The following is a 21,665-nucleotide window of genomic DNA, read 5'->3' as shown; positions in this document are numbered from 1 at the left end:
GACAGTTGTGTCTGAGAGTGGTCCAGCTTGATTTCATACTGCGTTTCGTTGCTTCCACAGTCTTCCTTAACCCACTTCCCTCTTGTTTTAATTTGGGCTGTCCTAGAAGCAGACCCTGAGACAAGCATTAGAATTCAGTGGTCAGGGACTTCCCTGGTGGTCCAGTGGCTAAGACTCCGTGCTCCCAATGCAGGGTACCCAGGTTCAATCTCTGGTCAGGGAACTAGATCCCACATGCTGCAACTAACACCTGGTGCAGCCAAATAAATATTTAAAAAAAAAAGAAAGAATTCAGGGGTCACTTGGAATGCAGGAAGTAAGACAGAGAAGGGACAATTGCTAATAAGAGGTGAGTGATGGAGCTCACAACACTATGGGCCCCTTAAGCTTAATTCACCTGTGGGAACCCAGGCAGACAGTGTGGAGGGACCCCACCCAGGGGGCAAGGGAGCTGGGACTCATGCACCAACTCCCATCGGTCAAGTCTTCAAGGAAATTGAGGCAGATTCTGACCACTGAAAGGCAGTAGAGTTCTCTAAATTAATAGCACCTGAATAATATGGCAGGTCCAAGGGTCACCCCTAGCCATCTGCTACCTTCCTCTTCCCTGCAGCCCTCACCCCCAGATCCTCCTGGTCAGAACCCAAGTCTAGCTTGAGGCTGGATTTCTCTCTCTAGTCACCAGGGAAGTGAGTACTTTCAGAACAATGGCCGTGGTGGTAGCAGAGACAGAGAATGGGCCTATGAGTCAGTCCTGCCGTCACGTTATGGGGCCACTGGACACCAAGCTTGTCAGGGGGGAGAACGGTTTTTAAAGAAATAACTTTTTTACCAAGTGTAATCATATATGATCACTTGAAGCTATGAAAGAGGCAGAGAAGGAAAGTAGGTCGATTTTTTTTGGTTATTATTCTAACCGTATTCCCCGGGAGATTGAGAACGATCTCCACCAAGGCCAGAGTTCTATAGATCTCCCCTGGAGATTGCTTCTCCAGTACCACCTTCACTGAAGTTAAAGACAGGGCGACACGAGTGCAGGTGATGTGGCACAAGGAAGTTGTCTGTGAAAAGCCCTGACCGTAGATGCCACATGGAACGGCGGGGTTAATGTCATGCTGTTGGGATACATTTGCCCTCACAGTATGGAAGTCCTTATGTGTATCGACATTTCAGCTAGAGCCTGTTCACCTCCATTAAGCCACAGGCCATGACGATTTCCTGTTACCTTAGGTATTTTTCGGTTTAACCATCGTCACCAAAGTTCTCTAGTTTTATTAGTCCCAATCAACCTTTAAAATTGCCTGATGAGATAGAATTTATCTTTCAAGATCCCAGTTCAGTAACCACTTTCTCTGTGAAGCCTTTTCTGACCTCCTTCTCCCGTGCCCAGCGGAATGAATCTTCTCTGCCCTATATCGGTTAGGGAGGCACATGGCTGCAAGTACAGAAACCCCAACTAATGGTGACTGAGGCAAATAGGGGATTCATTTTCTCACAGAGTAAGAAGTACGGAGGGAAGTGGTTTCTGGCATTAGATCGGCTGGTGAATGGCGTTCTCAGGGCTCTGTTCCCCTTAACGTGTTGGTGTGTATTGTCATGCTTATTGTCTCATGGTCACATAATGGCTGCTGGCATTCCAGACATCACATCCGAGTTCAAGGCAGGAAGAAAGGGTGACTTTAGTTGAATCTGTCCCTTATTCTCATTGCCCAAAATTGTGTTACATGAGCATGGCTAGTACCAGGGAGGCTAGAAAAGCTGAATATATTGTCATTCAAAGCAACAAGAATGTTTGATTTCTTGGAAGTTACTTCTCGTTATTATTGTTTTCACTCTGGCTCTTTTTATCACCTTGGTTGTAGCTGTTACCTGTTGCCACAATAATGCTGTGTAACAAATGGCCTCAAAACCTCAGTGACATACAACAATAAACATTTATTTAGCTCCCGGGTGTCTGGGGTTCAGCAGAACTGGGTTGAGCTTGGCCAGGCTCAGTGGGGCTCGCCCGTGTCTGAGGCCGAGCTGCTCGCCAGCTGACCTCTGACAGCCTCAGCAGGGAGAGTGTGGATGACTGACAGCCAGTCATGCTATTCGGCCACTTCCCTTGACAGCTTCCGAAGGTGACACCAGCTACTCTGTGAGCACCCCCCGTCTTGGAACCCATTCACTCCAGGTGAGTGGGGCCCTCATTCTGTGCAAGCTTGGAACGGGGTAGAGAGGAAGGTGTGAAGGACACAGATGCTGCCCTTCAAGAGAAGGGAGGCAGATACATAAACCTGAAACAGGGCCCGTGGTCGTGTCAGCACATGGTCGATGTCAAAGTACAGATGCCCTGTTAGGTTCCTGGGGAAGAGAAACCCCTGTGGTCTGAGACTTGAGCTGAAGCTCACACAGGTGCCCCTCTCCTCTCCAGACACCGTCACTCATCTTTAGAACATGGCCCGCATTGGCCTGTAGCCGGGCTGCAGTTTCCACGTGGACCAGTTTCCATGTGGGCGGCCCCAGGGTACTGGGTCAGCTCAGCCATTTTTGAGACTTCCAATCTGTCTTGTGTTTTGTAGCGCACCTTGTAAAAATGATAACATTAAAGAACATCATCTAACAACTCCCCATCTGGAAGTTTATCCTAGAAATGCAAAAGGATATATGTTTAAAGATTTTTATTGCAACACTGGTTGTGGTCCATTCATTTATAAAGGAAAACAGGGATTCACTCAAAATACAGAGGTAGCGAGGGTTTACCCATATTCATGCTGATCGCATTTATACTTGTATGTAAATGGTATATTTATGGATGTGGAGAATGGACTTGAGGACATGGGGAGGGGGAAGGGTAAGCTGGGATGAAGTGAGAGAGTGGCATGGACATATATACACTACCAAATGTAAAATAGATAGCTAGTGGGAAGCAGCCACATAGCACAGGGAGATCAGCTCAGTGCTTTGTGACCACCTAGAGAGGTGGGATAGGGAGGGTGGGAGGGAGATGCAAGAGGGAGGGGATATGGGGGTATATGTATACGTATAGCTGATTCACTTTGTTATAAAGCAAAAACTAACACACAGTTGTAAAGCAATTATACTCCAATAAAGATGTTAAAAATAAATAAATAAGGACATCAGTGGCTCCGAAACGGCAGCCCCCAAAATGGCTAGGATTCTGAAACCGTCCCTCCCTCTGTGTGGTTGGAGAAGACAGCTTATTAGTAGGCGAGCTGAAAATAGAAAGTGGAAATGGGGTAGCAAATCAGAAACGACCTCTGCAGTGGGCGGCAGCCGGGCCCCATGGGAAGGCCTGGAGAGGGTGCTTGGATGAGTTACGATGCTCTCTGAGGTGCCTGGGAGACGGGTCCGTAACGCCCTGCCTCCCATGGGAATTAGAAGAACTGAGTGAGAGAGTCCTTGAGAAGGACCGGAGCAGGCCTAAGTTTCTGGCCCCACGAAGAGTGGCAAATATTATTAATAGTGATGGTATTATTATCCTTGTCAATGATGCTATTATTATATCCTTTGGAAATATAGGAATGGTCAAATTAATCCCCAAATGCCTCATTCTCTAAACTACGTGGACCAGTGGTATTGACAGGACCATCGATATCACACTTCCAGTAGGCCCTCTGCCTCTTCAAGTTTGACTTTGTCCATTTGTTTTGTTCCTTGATGCTGTTTTGGTTTTGTGTTTTTATTAGTAGTAGACCTTTTCAAGAGCAGTTTTAGGTTCCCAGCATAACTGTACAGCGGATACAGAGTTCCCACATCCCTCCGCCCCCGACACACACGCGGCACCCCCATCAGTATCTTGTTCTGTTTCGTTTGTTCTTCTGGTGGGAACCCGATTTCCAGTGGGTAACATGGTTAGAAGAGAGTTTCTTGTAAGCAAAGTGGCATGCCGCCCTCAGATACCAGGAGGTGCTCTGCAGCTGGAAAGGAGCCCCATGGCCTGGCAGGCCCCTGGGTGTCAGATGAGCTTTGTCCCAGGGTATCTGAGTGTTGGCGTCCCCACCTCACGCTGCCTTGTGCACAGCTTTCAGTTAGTGCACAGCTAACTTGGCTTTCAACGGTCATCACTCTTGAAAGCACAGAGAGCCTGGCAGATCTATTCATTTCTGGTCCTAATCCAGGTGTTGACACTGACATGCGTTAGATGGAGCTTCTTGCCTCGAAACAGGATCAATACATAATATTGGAACATGGTCTTGGGGAGAGAGTTTATGGACTTGTAAGCGGCATTGGGGGTTTTAGCCTGTTGAGTATGTCAGCTACGGACAGCTTATCTAATTCTTGGTTAATCCACAGATGTGTGTAACTCTGTATTCCAATTACTGCATTTGGCTGTCCCTTCAAAGATAATGATAAAGCCTGCATAATATGGGATCGGCCAAATCATACGGCAAAAGAGGGTTTGAGTCCATTGCAACTTGGGAATGTATATTCTGACTCACCCACAAAGCTATAAAATACAGCACTAATTTTTTTTAATTGACATTTCCACTCCACCTCCCGAAAAAACACCCCACAGGCAAAAACTTTGTACAGCTTATGAATAGACCAATCAGTAGAAAGTTCTTTTTAAGGCTTCTCGGCATGGCTGGCTTCCCAGGCTCACCAGAGATCCGAAAAGTGTAAGAAAGAGTCCTGACCTCTCAAATCTCCCACCACCTACAAAAATCACATAAGAAACACAAATTCAAGGTGGACAAAGCAGAAAATATGGATAGGAATTATAAAGTGCAGATAGAGTTACAACAACCAAGGGAAAAACTATTTTGATTTATGGTCTTACAAACTCTTACATGCAAATATCAATATGTAAGTGTGTGTATCTGTATGCACTCATATACATAGATAATTTAACAAAAAAGAGATTGTACACAATGTTTTATAGCATTTTTTATTTAACAAGGGATCGTAAATGCCTTTCCTTGTCACTAAATATGAATTTACATAATCCCTGTTAACAGCATTTCCTTGAATGATGAATCATTACTTCTATAACCCACCCCCTATGGTATATTTTGTTAGGCTTTGGTAATTTATTATAATCAGCATTTTGGAAGGAATATCCCTGTTGCATATGTTCCTGTCCCCTTGTCTGATACTTCCACAGAATCAAGTGTTAAGATGCACTTTAGAATCTTACAATCTGGTTTAAAAGACCAAACACATAGATGTGAAAAAGAGAACCAGTTCATAAAGGGGGAGGAGTGTCTAAATGAGTGCAACAGCCAAGAGTCAGAGGCCAGAGAGATCGTCTCATGCTTGAGTTGCTCCAGAAGGCTTCTAGAAGGACAGCTGCAAGTGACAGAAATGCAAATCGGCTTAAGTATCAAAGGCACATTGTCAGCTCATGAAATTGGAGAGTCCACGTTGGTTTCAGGCTGAGCTGGGCCCAGAGTCCACATGGTGTCACTGGGCACGTGTGTGTGTGTGTGTGTGTGTACACACATGTGTATCCACCTGTCCTCCCACTTGGTTCGGCTCCTTGCTGGGTGAGCTCACCCTCGGGCAGGCTCTCTAGGGCAGCTGCAGACTCAGGTGGTGCTTTTATCTCCAAGGGGAGAGGCCCCCTTTCCCAGCTTCTCTGTTGACCCCTGCCCGGCCCCTTGCAGACCTCTTGCCCACCCACCACTGCCTGATGGAGAATGGCGTGTTCCGGTGCCCAGCCTGGGCCCTGTGCCCATACCCTGTGGTGAGGCGGGTCGGGTATGTGATAGAGGCCCTTCCTGCAGAGCAGTTAGCCAAAGGAAAAGATGCTGGGAGGTCAAAATACGAGAGAGAAGTGACTCCTGAGGATGCTGGAACTTGAAGGATGAGCAGCCGTGCCCATTAGAAGTTTGGGGCTGCAAGTAACAGGGAAACTCCAAATCAAATGGGCCTGTTTGCCAGTATGTTATGCTATGAAGTCCAGAGGCAGGGGGTGGCTCAGGGATCATGTGATCAATGGCTCAGTGACGTCATTACATTGACTCAGGGTCAACTTCATCTCAAGTCAGAGTTGTCTCAATTTGTTGGCCAATGGCAGTCAGGACTCCCAGCTTCCTGGTCCACAGCTGGAGGGTGAGGACCCACTCTCTGTGGCAAGGACTGTAAAGCCTTTCCTGCCATCTGATTGGGCCAGCCAAGGTCACGTGCCCACCCCTGAACCAATAGCCATCCCTGCGGAATACTGCATCCTGATTGGCTCATCAGGGTGATCTACTCCTGGAGGAAAGGGTGGAGCCACCTTCCACATGGGAGCAAAACTGGGGTCCTATTAGGAAGGAGTGGAGGATGGATGCTGAGTGGTCAACCAACAATGGACTGCGAATAAGATCTCATTAATTAGAGAGGAGACATAGAGTTGGTTAAGGTAGAGAAGGGATTTGTGGCCCAAAGGTAGAATTCCAAGTAATGCCTTGGTTGTGGTTGACCAAGGGTATGGAAGCAAGACTGCAGGGGCTGTCCTGCAGGGAACAGGAGCGTGAACAAACTCAGTAGGAAGTATTCATCTATTTGTTCCTTCATTGCACATAAATTTATTGAGCACCTACTATGCACCAGGCCCTGTGCTGAGCGCTGGGGATCAATGAGATAAAGTTCATACCCTCATGGACTTTTAGAGGGGGAAAGAGACAACAAACAAATTAATCGAACATAAAATAGGTCAAGAAAAACAAAGCAGAATAAGGGGGGGTGAAGAGAAAGGGAAGGGAGGGGAGTCCAAGGCCCCTTGCTTTGATTGACATTAACCCAGGGACCTGAAGGACATGGAGGACGGAGCCAAGTTGATGTGGGGGGAACGTGTTCTGGGCAGAGGGAACAGCACGTGTAAAGGCCCTGGGGCAGGCATCCGTGGTGTGTTTGGGGACCTAGGAGGTGGACAAGGTGGGAGGGTGGGAGGTGGCAGGCATTGCAACGACTTTGTACATGGTGTCATGACTCTGACTTTAACCCCTTCCCTCCTCTCTTCCAGGCCATGTACATGTTCTATGCGCTGGCGATAGTGTGTGATGACTTCTTTGTCCCCTCCTTGGAAAAGATCTGTGAGGTATGTGTCTGAGCCCCGGTACTGCTCCATCCTCCCCCACTGAGGTCCTGGGGAGCCCTCCATGCAGCTGGGGTGGGAAGGCCAGGCACCAGCATGCTTCAGAGCCATGGGCAGTATTAGTGCAAACACATCTCCAATCTGCTTAGAATTTCAGTGTGCAGATCCGCAGTTGCGCTTTAACCCTCACGGCCAGTGGTCCCTGCCCCATTGGGCGTAACTCAAGGTACCGCCTGTGCTCAGCTCCTGCTTTCTAAGCCTGGCTCTTCCTTTCTCCCCTCACTTCCTCCATCCTCCTCACTGCCCTTTCCTTCTGCCGCTGCCGTAACCCTCCCTCGTGATTCGATTCGTGGGGTCCTCACAGAGTGAGAAGTCTTCAGCCATACCTCCACTGCCCTTCCTCTCCGTGTATGTGCAGAGACGCTCCAGGCAGAGGCCTGAAAGGCAAGGCGATGAAAGAACTGGCCACAGAGACCAGGAAATAAGCCCGGTGAACGCCAGGCTGAACACCAAGTTACACCCCTTTCATCTGAAAACACTTAGCATATCTAGAACTCTTTCATTCTCTTGCTTCTTTCATCTCTTTTTCTGGTTTGAAATGTAGTTTGCTTTATCTGGAAGCGTTCTGTTTTATTTTATTTTTAATTCAGAATCCCCTTTGCAGAAGGGGTCTTTTCCCCAGATGCACTTCCTGTCCATCCAGAGCGCCTGCTCCTTCACGTAGCCTTCAGCCTGGGCTGACCCTCCCTTTCTTCCCTCCCTTCCCCCCAGTGTCCGATTCACTGGGTCTTGGGGGACAGTGGGGAACAGAAGTAGCATTTCTATTAAGTTCCCAGGTGATGTGGAGACTGGTGGTCTGGAAGACACGCTTCGAGAACTGCTAGCTGAAGCAGTTTCTTCCACGTTCTGAAGTCTGTTAGTTTTGTGTACTTAAAGCAATAAAAGAGAGTCATGCCACAGCAACCGTGGAGAGGCCCCGGGAGTGAAGGTGGGAAGTGGGAAAGGAAAATCGGTGATCTGGTCTCTGAGATGGATGCCGGCCCGCGTGGAAGCCTTTTGTCCAAAGTGATTGAACGTGAGCACAGGGTCGCCTGACGGAGAAGAGGAGAAAGCGCGGAAGCACCTGTAATCGGGCTCAGCTGTGATCTCTGAAATCCACCATTTGGTAGTTTACTCCTCACGTGAAGTGAACTACGCTCTGTCCCACACGTTTTTTTAATAGCAACGTTAAGACCTCGTGCTGGAAATGCACATACAATTGTCAGAACGTGTTCTCCTCCATTGAGGAGACCCATAGCACCTATGAGCACAGCCCTTGGGGAGGAATCAGGGTGAAACACAGCGTCGCGGGGCCGTGGGACGCGGGGCAGCTCCCGAGTGAGACACAGGGGCAGGTGAAGCGCTGGAGCTGGAGATGCAGAGGGAAAAGGAGGTGAGAGAGTGGCTGGGCCTTGGGATGGGGGAAGGGCTTGTGCAGGGGCAGGATGGGAGCAGCGGTCTCAGTGGCAACGTCTTACAAGGACGGATATTTAAGCCGAGAAGAGTCTGAGCCGGTGAACCAAGCCTGGAGAGCCCGGGGCGGGACTCAGCGTGCCTGCGTGTGGGGAGCCCTGAGGACGCCAGGCTGGGGCATCAGGAGGGGGCTGGGGCATCAGGAGGGAGCTGGGAAAGCTTCTGAGGACTGTTCCGATAGATGGAAAGGGTCCTGAGGCAGGAAGACCCCCCAGCTGGTGACTCTAAGCACCCAGTGCCAGGTGGCCAGGGCCAAAGTGAATGAGGGGTGAAAGGGGCGGGGAGGTGAAGGAGGAAGAAGCAAAGTGAGTGAACGAAGGAGTGAGAGGAACAGGAGATCAGCCCGGCTGTGGAGTCCACAGCTAATGCCCGAGCTGGAGCGGACACAGCAGGGAGAGGACAAACGAGCCACGGAGTGTGAGCGCTGTTAGGGTACCTGCCCGGTGAGACGGGATGCCTGGCACCGCTCCCAGCCACACCGTTCACCTTGAGGTATCAGCACCTCCATCTTAGGGTCTCCTCAGAACCACATGCAACGTTTAGCTTTTCAGTCAAGATCCAGGGAACCCAGGTTTCCAGGTCAAAATGCTCAGTAGGGCTCTGGCGGCCGTCTCTTGATGGTCATTCGAGCTGGTGGCCTTGGCCGAGGGCATGCTGCCCCTCCATGGCTGAGCAAGGAAGTGCAGCTGCGGTGCCGCTGGGAAGAGGGACCAGGGACTCTTAGCGGGGATGCCCGGAGGGAGCTGGCTCTTTCCTGACAGCCAGCAGCTTCCTTTCTGCATCAGGACTGGATGCAGAAAAGCTCCCCACACTACCCAGCCTCAGTGTCACGTGTCTTCTTGCAGATCACCTTTCGGATCAACAAACCGGGTAACCTGGACAGTTCATTGTGTAGCTTATCTTGGCGGGGCTCATCATCTCTTTGTACTCATTCTCACCACCCCCCATACTCCCACTACCCCGGGATTCAAGACTGCATTGCAAATGGGGGTGGGTTTCAGGAGGGTGACCCTCCCCACTCCCAAAAGCCTCCATAGCCTCCTAGACTCAAGGCTCTAAAACTGCTTGCCAGGAGCCTGATGCAGCCCAAGATCATCAGCATAGTGATGAAAAAATCAGAATGTTTTACGTAAAAATGTGTATTTGGGGGTCTCTTTAAGTAGGGATATTAGGGATATTTTGCAACACAGAGGGCACTGAGCTTTCAAAAAGGAGGTGGGGCTTCCCTGGTGGCGCAGTGGTTGAGAGTCCGCCTGCCGATGCAGGGGACACGGGTTCGTGCTGTGGTCTGGGAAGATCCCACGTGCCGCAGAGCGGCTGGGCCGGTGAGCCATGGCCGCTGAGCCTGCGCGTCCGGAGCCTGTGCTCCGCAACGGGAGGGGTCACAACAGTGAGAGGCCCGTGTACCGCAAAAAAAAAAAAGGAGGTGAAGTCCCACTTGCCTCACATGGCCCGTGCCCATCCCCCCATTATCTGTGCAGCCCCGGGGGCATTTGGCTTAGGATCCCTGGATCTTGTCAGAGCCTTTAATTGGAGGGAACATGTAGCCCCCTCCCTGATATTGCCCCAGAGAGGAGGTGTGGCCCAGAGGGGGGGTGGGCCGGAGAGGCTGAGCTGGGGAAGAAGGGGAGGCTGAGGATGGACTGAGCTTGGGACCTGGGGGGTCACAGTCACCTCCGTTCCAGGAGAGTCCCGACTCACCTGTGCTTTTGCTCCTCTGCAGCGCCTGCACCTCAGCGAGGATGTGGCCGGGGCCACGTTCATGGCAGCAGGCAGTTCAGCTCCAGAGCTGTTCACATCGGTCATAGGTAGGTGCCCACCTGGGGAACGTCTCAGCCCTGCTCTCCCTGAAGGACAGGGCCTCTGGAAACGAGAACCCTGAGACCCCAAGGGGCAGAACACCAGCCTCCCACCCGCTGGGGTTGCTGTTCTTATTTTATGAAAGTGATGCTTTTGCTTTGCATCAATGGGTTCCAGAACCAGTACCAATGGTTCTGTGGGACAGAGGGCCCAACAGACATTAGCAAGCTCTCTCCAACCCCCTGCTGTTTCCTGTAGATCCCGAGAACAGTCTAATGCTTACAAAAGCTCCCCTGCACCCGCCTTGGGTGCAGCCCCCTCCAGCAGGCAGCCGATGTTGGTCTGTGTTTCAGGCGTCTTCATCACCAAGGGTGACGTGGGAGTGGGGACCATCGTGGGCTCCGCGGTGTTCAACATCCTGTGCATCATTGGCGTCTGTGGGCTCTTCGCCGGGCAGGTAAGACTGCGGCAGAACGTGGCGTGGGGAGGGGGAGGGGCAGCGTGGAGGTGAGTTGGGGGCCTGTCTCCCTGGAGCACACCCACGTGTGGGCCAGAGGCCTTGGGCAGGGTGACGTGGGGTCTCACACCCCAGGAGGCTGGCCCAGCCGGGACTGGAAACCCAGGCACCATGATTTGGTCTCCGTGACGATGGGTCGTGGAGTGCGCGGATCCATGTGAATAAGTAACCAGCCTGCGAATCTGAACGTGTCACGCTCATTTTGATATGTTACTGAACTGAACTAGAATGATGTAAAAATAGTCTTAGGAATGGAAATAGAGTAAATGAGAGAGAGAGAGAGAGAGAGAGAGAGGAGAGAGAGAGAGAGAGAGAGAGAGGAAACGACAGATTTTCTTTTTCTGCTAAAAACAGTTTGCACTTGTCACAGTTTGGGGCGAGTTCTCTCTTTTTCGACAACGATCAAGCATTTGACTTCTGTGTCCACTTTAGCTTACTTTGGGGGTCATGAGGGGCTTTGCGTGCCTGCCTTGTATCTACAGAGACTATTCCACTGCCAGGAGGTGTTGCGGGGCCTGTGTCCGTCTGGCGTCCGTCTTGGAAAGTCTTGGGAAGACACCCGAAGTCACCAAAGTAATGAGGCTGCTGGGCACCCGCAGCATTGCAGTGGGTAGCTGGGGGTCTGCGGCCACCCTGGCCAGCTCTGATGCCCTAGTTTCTTCGTAGGGAGATTATTCAGAAACACAGTCCTGAGCTCTCTGCCCAAACAGCCAGGACTCTGTATCTTCCGGGAAAAGCGAGTTCTAGTCACTAGCCCACGAGGGTCCCCAGCATGGAGTACTGAGGCACCGGGTGACCCCACCAGCCTCCTGGCTGTGGAGGGAGGATGCAGGTCCTGCTAGGAGCAGCTGATTGATTTGCAGGGCTAAGGAAGCTCCTGCAAACCTTCTCCCACATCCTCTTCCAGACCCTTCGTCGTGTGGTCAGCTGGCCAGGGGCACCCAGCTCAACCCAACTCTCAGGCAGACTCCAGAGTCTATAATGCCGGCTGCGCCCTGGCACCACTGCCCTCCGCATCGCCTGCTTTTCACTCCTGTCTGTCTTCCTTATGCCGACTGATTTGTCTGGGTTGCCTGGTGGGTTCGATGCTTCTGGGCAGCAAGGCAGAGCGACACCTTGATCTCATCAGGGGTCGGCTCCAGAGCCCACAGTTGGACGCTTACTTCTGAGAGGAAGCTGCTGGGCAGCTGGGTCCATACGCAAGTTGAGTTCCACCCAACTTGCAAGACTGAACATTTTCTTTCTTCATCCTTTCAGTCGGTTATCTTCTGTCTTAGATTTTGTGGACCCACGATGTGGCGTTTTTTTTAGATCTCCTATAAATGTGGTTAGTATCGCAAAAAATGAGTGTCTGTCTTTGCCTTCGGGGCCATCTGTGCTTTCTGGTTCTCACCTGTGCGGGCTGCCCTCTCATTGCCTCCCAGAGATGAAGCCACGTTCTGCAGAGCCTGTGGCTGTCAGCACTGTCTTAATTAGCATTGTCACCATTAGCAGTATGAGTATTAGTGCCGTCACTAGTTCATTAGTCATTGGTACCTGAAGCCTGATGCAAAGTCAGACCCAAAGGGGGAGAAGTAACGTAAAGAAAAGAAACAACTGGCTGGAAAGTGCCGAGTAAATACCACGCAACTAATTACATAGGAGATGGGTTGAATGCATTTGTGTTTCATAAGTTACTAGCAATGAGGGTAATCACTGGCTTGGTTAGAACAGAAAAGACACATTGCTTCTTGAACTTTAGCAAGTGCTGGTATCAGTCAGTTCACCCCACCACCACCCCGGGAAGGTCTTTGCCAAGCTCATCTCACGTGATTGTGGAGAGAAACACCAACCACCACGATGGTGTTAGGAGCAGCCCATGGGATGATTCTGGGGGCCGGCCCTCCCTTCTGACTTTCCTTGTCCTGTATCCACTCAGAGAGCTCCAAGACCACCCAGCTCTCTTTTTCAGACCTTTGTAGAATCCCGGAAGTCTTCGCAGAGGGAGAAAAATGATGTTTTGGGAAGAACATGAGGCTGGGGATCAGACTGGCCTGGGTTTGAATCCTGACTCTGCCATTTGCTGACTGTGGAGCCTTGGAGAAGTTACTTTACCTCTCTAAGCCTCAGTTTTCTTGTCTATAGGATGGGTACAAGGGCATCTACCTCCTAGCATCGCTGTAAGGATGAAACATAACATGTTCAGCATCAAGCAACACCTGGCCCACATGGTAAATGCTCAATAAAAGTTAGACACCATGATCAGCTCTCAGAAGAATAAGGTTCCCTGGGGTCCCTGCCACTAGATTCCACCCTAGGTCCCTGCAGTAATTTGACCTAGCTGTTGACAGAACTTTTTAATGAAATAGTGGAACAGCCACAGGATGCCTGGTGAGGAGGGACAAGAAAGTCAGGGAGAAGGTCTTCTAAATGAGAATCAAGAGGAGGACGAGTTGGTAGAACAATGAGCTCAGAGGACTGGTCCTTGCCTCTGTGTTTTCTGATCAGTGGGAGGAAAACAAAAATCTGTGAGACACAGGCACTGCCTTACCTATTGAGAAGCCTTCCCGGGCAGTGACACTGGTGCAGAGGAACGTTAGGTACAGCGAGCGATGGATCTGGGGAATTGAGCTGAGTAATAGATCTGGTCGTGGGTCTCACTTAGCAGTGTTATTTACATTGCTCCACACTTTCATTTGCCGGGAGAATTACCAGTGAGTGCCCGTGGGCCTCTCTCTAATGTATCCCGGCGTGAAGGGCTGCTTGTGACCAAGTCTGCTACCCATCTGAAATTAAAGTAATAAAGCCATAAGGTTTGAGTTCCTGTCTCAATTAGGGTTTTGATGAATTCGATGGAATTAAATGTCTGCTGTATTTGCAGTTTGCAAACATAACCGGTGCTTTGGCGTTCGCCTAAGGTACTTTGGGGAGTTTTACGGGACAGGAAGGAAATTGCTTCTTAGAAAGTGGCTTCTAGAGAAATTCTTGGCATCCCGCCAAGACGTTTACAGAGCTGTGGTCCTGCAAGGTTTCTTTATTTAAGAGCAAAAAATAATAACAAAGAGAGAACCCCAAGCTCTGGAGGCAACCTGCTAATGTATCTCAGGGATTGTATTGAAAGAACTTCGTGCCAGTTTTGCAAAACAACGTACTTATGAATTTAAATCTACCATTCAGAGTGTATTAAGCTTTAAAAGCATAACCACAGACAGACAGTAAACAGTTTAACTGAATCCCAGATACCGGACTTTCATATTCCGGTTATTACAGGCTGTCATGAGCCCCCTTGTCAGCTCTCCTGGATCCTAGAAACGTGCCTGATGTTCTTTGGTGAGGTCCACCTAAGTTTGGCTGGGTTTACCTTTCTTCAACTAACACCCTGTCCGTGCCGGCCCCTTTACACAAACCCAGGCAGCACCCAGAGGTTGTGCCTCTGAATGGAAACCTGCCTTGGATTGGGTTTGCCCAGAAGAGAATCTAAGCCACAAGTTCAAGTTCAAGTAGTTTAGCTAAAAGGTGATCCCAGGACAGTCCAGCCAGGAAGTTGGGGAGTGAGATAAGGAAGAAAAAGCAGCTGAGGAAAGTGTGTTCCCAGCAAGTCCCCAGTGTGGGCAACTGGTTTGACTGCTCCTGGGGGGACTGGGAGACGGTGTAGAACACGGCCTCCAAGTTATCTCACCCAAGGGGGAGGGAGCAGGGGTGTTTACCCACCAGCCTCCCCCATCGTTGCCTAAGGACTGCCTTTGAGGGATGTGAATTCTCCAATGTTCCAATTTTCTGGGCATAGGCAGGATGGACTTTGGGGTCCAGAGAAAACCCCTAAGCAAAGAGACGTGTGAGGCTGGCTGTTGGAAGGACCTGAAATGGGAAAGGTGGGGAGATATGAGTGAGGTCCATAAAGCATGGCTACAAACTCAAAACTCAGCCTTCAAACATAAGCCATCCGGTGGGTCTCATCTCCAGCTCCCTGGGAGAAGACAAGCCTCAGTGCCAGGCTGCCTCCCAAGAGCTCAGGGCCAGGATGGCTTGCACATAGGGAAAGCCCTTCATGTTCAAAATAACAGCTGCATTCTAGGTACTTTTGCTTCCGCTTGGGATGCAGTAGACCTGAGCTCCCATGGGAGCACAAAGAGAAATCTGGATAATGTAAAAATCCTCCTTATATATGGATATCAAGGAACAGTGGAGACAAGAAAGGCTTGAACTGATTTCCAGAGAGAGGAGCCCATTGTACGTGAGCTCTGGTGGGTCTGGATGCAGGCGAGCGGCAGGACCCGGAACTTCACTGGGTGGAGACAGGTCAGCTGAGCCTCAGCAAGGGTGGAGAGAGGTGGGATGCCCTGGAGTCTGAAAGATGATCCAGGACAATAATGCTTTGATCCACCCGCCCCAGATCTGTTGAGAAAAAAAAACACGGAAGTGAAGGGAGGGCCGATGACGAACAGAAAGAAATCATTCCATCTGCCCCATCTCCCACCTTCTCCTGAGACCTGAAATTGAGGCACCCAAAGGGAATTGGGAATTTGGAATGCCAGACCAAACCCTGATAAGAACTGAGACTGGCCTTTCCTTAGGAAGCTGGATGCCATTGGGCTGAGGCGAGGTGAGCTGACATTTGAACCCAGGCTGACATGTGAATAATCACCTCCTCCCTTTAGTCAACAGAGGAGAGAAGAGCTGGAAATTTCCAGAGGGAAGAGAACCAGTATTATTCTTCAGTTCTCACTCTTCGGTACATAATTTCCAGGATGCAACAATAAATTTACAGGACCTGAGAAGAGGCAGGAGCAAACTTATAACCAAGGGGAAACAGCAGCAGAAGTAAACCACAGATGATCCAGATACAAGAATTGGCACAAAAGAATTTAAACTGTCTACCGTCTATCTTAAATAGGGAAAGGTGGGAAGAATTAGTGAGGATGGGTAATTTCAGCAGAGAAATGGAAAAAATAAGAAAAAGCAGATAGATGCTATATATGTTAAAAAATAATAAGTTACAATTTATTGAGTTTCACCAAACTGCAGGCACCACACTACATGCTTTATAAATATTTGTAGAAATACACCCCCTGACTTTTAAGATAGTACTGTCCTCATTTACAGACGGGGAATTGAGTATCTGGGGACAGAGGGCTACCATGAAGTAGTTCAGCCTGGATTTGAGCCCACATCTGCTGACTATAAAATCCATTCTGTTTCCACATGGGAAGCTTATGACTTAAAAACCTCCAGATGTTATTATTGGGTTCTTATAATTATCCCTTAGCTCATATGTGTTCCTTAGAAATGTTGAGTGTAGGAGCTCGGGACAAAGCGAAGAATAGATATGTCAGCACGATAGTGGTGACCCAAGCTGGGTGATGGAAGCGCTCAGCCCAGCAAGTGCTCAGGTAGAAGCTCCTCTTGTAATCAGATGGCATCGTCCTCTGCTGGGCTTACACTTCCACCAAACAGATGAGGGATTCAGGCTAAGAAACACAGTGAGAGGTCCACAGACCACCCCCGTTACCTATACACCTTGGTTCCTGGCTTATTGTTCCCCAGACAAAACCCAAAAACAAACACATCACCTATCAAGTTCCAGTTCTGAGAAGCATCCAGTTTCCCCAAGAGACCAGGGACTGAGGACAGGCGAGGCTGAAGACCTCACCCCACTAGTTGCCAAATCTAAAAATAGGAGCTGGAGGCCTGCCACCGCCACTAGAGTGGGGGGGAAAGGCACAAGGAAGAGAACGAGTGATCTGTGGAGAAAGGAAGGGGGCAGGTGCGGGTAGAGGCCTCACCTGGGAGGCAGGATGCTATAATATTTGATCCAGTGAGGAGCCGGAGAGGAGAATTTGTGGTGCAGAAGTAGACCAAGGCCAGGGTCAGGTCCAGCTGGTGCAGTCACTGGATTCTCTCACATTCCAGGACAAGAGGGTCTCTCCCAGTATCATCTGCAGGCCGCCTGCCTCAAGAGGACCTTGTCGAAAGCAGGATCCCCTGCCCTAGTCCAGACCAGCTGAATCAGAAGAGCAGCTGTACCTGCTGCTTGAACCCCATCTACAGGCTTAGCTCTGCTCAATTCTCAGACCAATCTTGACCTTGGGCAAGAGGCAGCCCTCCTTGGGCAGTTGGCCCAGGCAGCATAAATGGTCCCCTCTTGATGCCCCCATCCAATGACTGGCTGTCTGCCTGAGGCCGTCTCCCTCACTGTTCCCTGGTGTCTTTTCCCTGGCCGATCCCCCACAAGGCCAGGTCCTGAAAGAGGCCCCCACCTGATCTTACCCTGATATATGCTGTTGTTCCTGGCCCAGGGTTCCTTTAAGGTCACGCACAGCTCTGTGCTGCCCCGTCTCGATGGCCTCTGCATCCTCACCCCAGATCCCTGTGCTCGCTTTGACTTTGGCTCACAGTACTTGTCCCTGGTTTGTTCTACTTCCTTGAAATGATCTCTGGAGATAAAATCCCACATCTAGATTAGGTAAGAGGTTTTTGGTTTCAGGTAACAAAAAATCCCCAACTCTAACTTGGCCTCTTAAATGATGGAAATTTATTAGTGTCTGAAAAATACAGAAGAAAATGGACATCAGGCATGGTTTGATCAAGACTCCAGCACCATTTTCTGTGATTCTCTTGTCACTAACCCCCTCTGTTCCCTTCCTCATACATGTTTTCCTTCATGGTGCAAAAGGAGGGGGGGCTGTAGCAGTTTCAGGCCTCATATTTCACACTGACCAGGAAGGAGGAGAATATCTCCCCACCCTTCATCCCTCACCTGGCATCATCAAACAAAAATCTGATTGGGCCGACTCAGGCCACCTGACCATCCCTGAACCAGTCACTGTGGCACGGGAACTAGGGTTACCCAGTTGGCTTAGATCACTCAAGAACCACCCACCCATTTCCTCCTTCTCCCCAGAGGCAAGGATATGATTGATTCCACCTCAGATATATAGCTTTTGGTCCCTGGTTATCATAGAAAGCAGATAAATGACTACAGAGCAGAGCCTGTGCAGTATCATGGCTGTGTTCCCTGGGCTGATGTAGCATAAATGATCCAACACATACAGATCCGTCGCAGGTCTTTGTGTGGACATATGCTTTAATTTCTTTGGGGTACATAACGCAGGAGTGGGATTGCTGGGTCATATGGTGAGTATGTTTATAAGAAACCACCAACAGTTTTTCAGAGTGGCTGAAGCCCTTTTGTATTCCCACCAACAATATGTGTATTCCAGCCGCTCTGCATCATGATCAGCACTTGGTATTCTCAAGTTGTCTTGTTTTGTTTTGTTTTTTTGCGGTACGCGGGCCTCTCACTGTTGTGGCCTCTCCCGCCTCGGAGCACAGGCTCCAGATGCGCAGGCCCAGCGGCCATGGCTCACGGGCCCAGACGCTCCGCGGCATGCGGGATCCTCCCAGATGGGGGCACGAACCCACGTCCCCTGCATCGGCAGGCGGACTCTCAACCACTGCGCCACCAGGGAAGCCCAAGTTGTTTTGTTTTAATTTCAGCAATTCTAGTGAGCATGCGTGGCACCTCGTTGCGGTTTTAACTTGCATTTCCCTGATGAGTCATGATGTTGAACATATTTTCATGTGCTTACTTGCCATGCATATATCTTGTTTGGCAAGAGTCTGTTCAAATCTTTGCCCATTTTTAAGGGGGGTTTTCACCCTCTCATTCTGTGGTCCAGCAGTGTCTGTACCGTGACGCTCAACTACCTTTCTGAGACATTCTGTCCAATTCATTTCCACCTCCAAATCAGCAAAGACTAGGGCTGTTACAAATGCTTTAAAGTGATCGTGGCAATGTTTTGTTAGTTTTGTTGGATGCATTTGGGTTTGCAAGAGAGGTCCTCTGAAATGGTGCTCTTCAGTCGTGTGGGAGAAAATGGAGAGGTCATTTCCCTTTCGTCCCGCAAAGGGTGTAGCAGTAACGAGACCTGAGATGCATCCTTCCAGAACATGAGGAGGACAGCAGGAGTCTCTGTGGCTGGGGATGAACCTTCCTTCCGTGTAATTAAGTCTCACGTTGCTCCTCGAAAATGAGCGAAGGGGATAGAGTTTCAGGTCACCGTCTAGGTCCTTGGAAATGCTGCCCTCGGTGCTGGTGAGGGCTTTCAATATGCAAGGAGCCCAGAACCTTACAGCCGTCCCAGCTGAGCGCCACCCCAAGAGGAAGGTCCATCTTTAGGGCACAAATGTCATTTTCTTGTCATGATCATGCCCAGACAGACACCACACCCCCCATGCTGCCTCTGGTTACAGCCAGACCCCCGCCCCACGAGCAGCTGAACCGGGGGCTGAAGGGTGAGTGGAGCGGGGACAGAAGCCTATCTGGCTGGCGGATGCTTGGTTAATTGTTTCTGTTTAACAAGCATCCCTCGTCGTCGGCACTACTCTCACGGCTTTATACGTATCAACCCCTTTGGTCCTCACAAGAACTCTCTGAGGAGGACAGTGTTTTTACAGAAGAGGAAACTGAGGCTCTGAGAGGCCACGTAAACTGCCAGTCGTAGAACCGTTAAGTTGGGCGGCTTTTAGGGCTGTAGGGGTCCTAAAAGCACAGCAATGGGAAGATCCCCCTCCAGACCAGCTCCGCCAGGAGATCTGGACCAGAGGTCTCGTACATTAAGCTCCCTCCATACCACAGCCATCCTCCCCATTCACAGCTCAGCACCTTCCCATCCCAGTAAAACCCGCCTCGCCAAGGAAGCAGAAGGGCGTGACCCGGTGAAAAGGGGAAGGTGGGCCATCAAATGCCTCCTTCACCCCAAGGTAACATGTGTGGCATCTGCTGAACTTCCGTTCCGGTGGGTCTGGCATCTTGGACCCCGCAATCCACCCCTGAGCTCCCTGAAACTGCCAGGTGACCCCAGGCACCCCCAGCCTGGGCACAGAGACCAACCGCCCCAGCACACATGCCCTTAATTCACAGGTAGAGCCTGCAGAACTAGGGAAGGTGAAGAATTCCAATCAGGCCCTTCTAACTCCATCCCAGGTGGAAAGTCACTGGGAAGCTTCCAGAATGTTAGCAAGTGGTGACCGTGCATGTGCAGAGGATGAGGAAGGCTACTGCGTCTCTTCCCGCAGCCCGGTGTCCCCCGGAGTCCCCATGTCCCCTCCTGCCACCCCGCCCTCACAGGGCGCCGCAGGGGCCGTGACGGAACAGACCATATTTCACGCTTTGGGTGTGACCGGCCCCCGAGGCCCGTGGCTATCCAGTACCTAGAGTCACAAGCCTGGTTTTGCATAATAGTATTAACTCAAGGTGGTTTGTTTCTTCATATCATCATCTGTGAATTTAAACCTACGGTAGTAATCCATGGATTGTGTTCTGGGGGAAATGTCTATTATATCTCTTCTTTGGGCAGTAAGTCCATTCATTGATTCAACAAATGTTTTCTGAAAGCCTGCTGTGTACCAGGCACTGTTCTAGGCCCTGGTGAGACACCAGTGAAGAAAAGACAGAGTTGGAGCAGGCTGTGGGGTGTTGAATATCCAACAGGAATGATGAATGGGTGGATGGGTGGATGGGTGGGTAGACGGGTAGGTGGGTGGATGGTTGGATGGATGGATAGATGGATGGATGGATGGATGGATGGATGGATGGATGGATGGATGGATGATGGATGGATGGATGATGGATGGATGGATGGATGGATGGATGGATGGATAGGTGGATGGATGGATGGGTAGATGGATGGGTGGATGGATGGATGGGTGGGTGGATGGATGTGTGGGTGGATGGATGGGTGGATGGATGGATGGGTGGATTGGTGGATGGGTGGGTGGATGGATGGGTGGATGGATGGAGAGAGGGATAGAGTCTGAGATAGTGGGATAGTGAATAGGGAGAGGGTATACGTGTCCAGGGGTGGTCAGTGCTGTGAAGAAAAATAAAGCAAAGTAAGGATTACAGAGAGTGGGTGGGAAAAGAGATATTGATTTATAAAGGATTTCCAGGGAAGGTCCCTCTGCGAGCATTGATAGTGTAATGGAGTGAGAAAATACTACTAAATTCCACTCCATAAAGAAAATGGCACCAAATAAAATTAAATTATTTTTGAAAGACTCTGGTTCCAGCCACTGTTTCAAACATTTGAGTTTCTCTTTGAGCAGAAGGAACATGCCGGCCAAGCAGATAGACTGCCATTGCCCCTGGGATGTTGTAAAAGGCTGGTGGGCTAACCTCACAGGCTAGAGCGAGGAAAGAGCAGTGCCAAGGGCAGCAGGAAGAGGTGTGTGCACTGACCACCCCCAGCCTGGCGATAATGGGATGCATGAGGAGGCTGCAGAAGTGAGGGAGATAATCGCGGTGCCAGGCTGTGAACTCCCTGAGAGCTCAGCCTCCCTCCACTGGTTCCCACTCTGTCCGCAGTGCCGAGAGTATTGCCCGCACATGGGGAGCACGCGGTCAGTCTTTGATGCATTTACTAAGTGATGCGATACCCTTGATACCAGAGAAGGGGAGGGTTGTTGTATGGATCAGAGAGAGAGTTCACGGTGCCCCACAGCTGGACACAAACACGCCCAGGAGCTATTTGACCAGTGCCTGGGGCATTAGAAGATGTATAGGTGCATGTCACAACTTGCCTTCAGGTGCCCCAAAGACCAGGTGGTTTGAAACAGTGGATTGAAACAGAACTTGAGACACAGTCTTGAAACAGATTGATTGGTGTTCTGAGGATCTCCACTCACTGCCTATTATGTGCAGAAACAGGGCATACAGAGTTGAGCAGGATGGGAAAGGTCCCGGCCCTCCTAGAGCTCCTAGACCAGTTGTGGGACACAGACAAAGTGTGGAAACCAATAAATGATCACATAATAGCATGAAGAAGAGACCTT

General features: G+C 50.2%; 1 protein-coding gene across 1 annotated transcript in view; it reads left to right on the top strand.

The window, feature by feature from the left end:
* Nucleotides 1-21,665, top strand: part of SLC24A3 (solute carrier family 24 member 3) — a 459,120-nt gene that overhangs the window by 322,650 nt on the left and 114,805 nt on the right. The window contains exons 4-6 of the mRNA XM_029222127.1: nt 6,953-7,027; nt 10,260-10,344; nt 10,690-10,793. Of these exons, the coding sequence (XP_029077960.1) occupies nt 6,953-7,027; nt 10,260-10,344; nt 10,690-10,793 (264 nt within the window). The remainder of the gene's footprint in view (nt 1-6,952; nt 7,028-10,259; nt 10,345-10,689; nt 10,794-21,665) is intronic.

The sequence above is a fragment of the Monodon monoceros genome, unplaced genomic scaffold, assembly GCF_005190385.1.
Source record: "Monodon monoceros isolate NGI ecotype Baffin Bay Population unplaced genomic scaffold, NGI_Narwhal_1 Super_Scaffold_13, whole genome shotgun sequence".
NCBI classification, from domain to species: domain Eukaryota; kingdom Metazoa; phylum Chordata; class Mammalia; order Artiodactyla; family Monodontidae; genus Monodon; species Monodon monoceros.
This window is presented reverse-complemented; position numbering and strand designations above follow the sequence as displayed.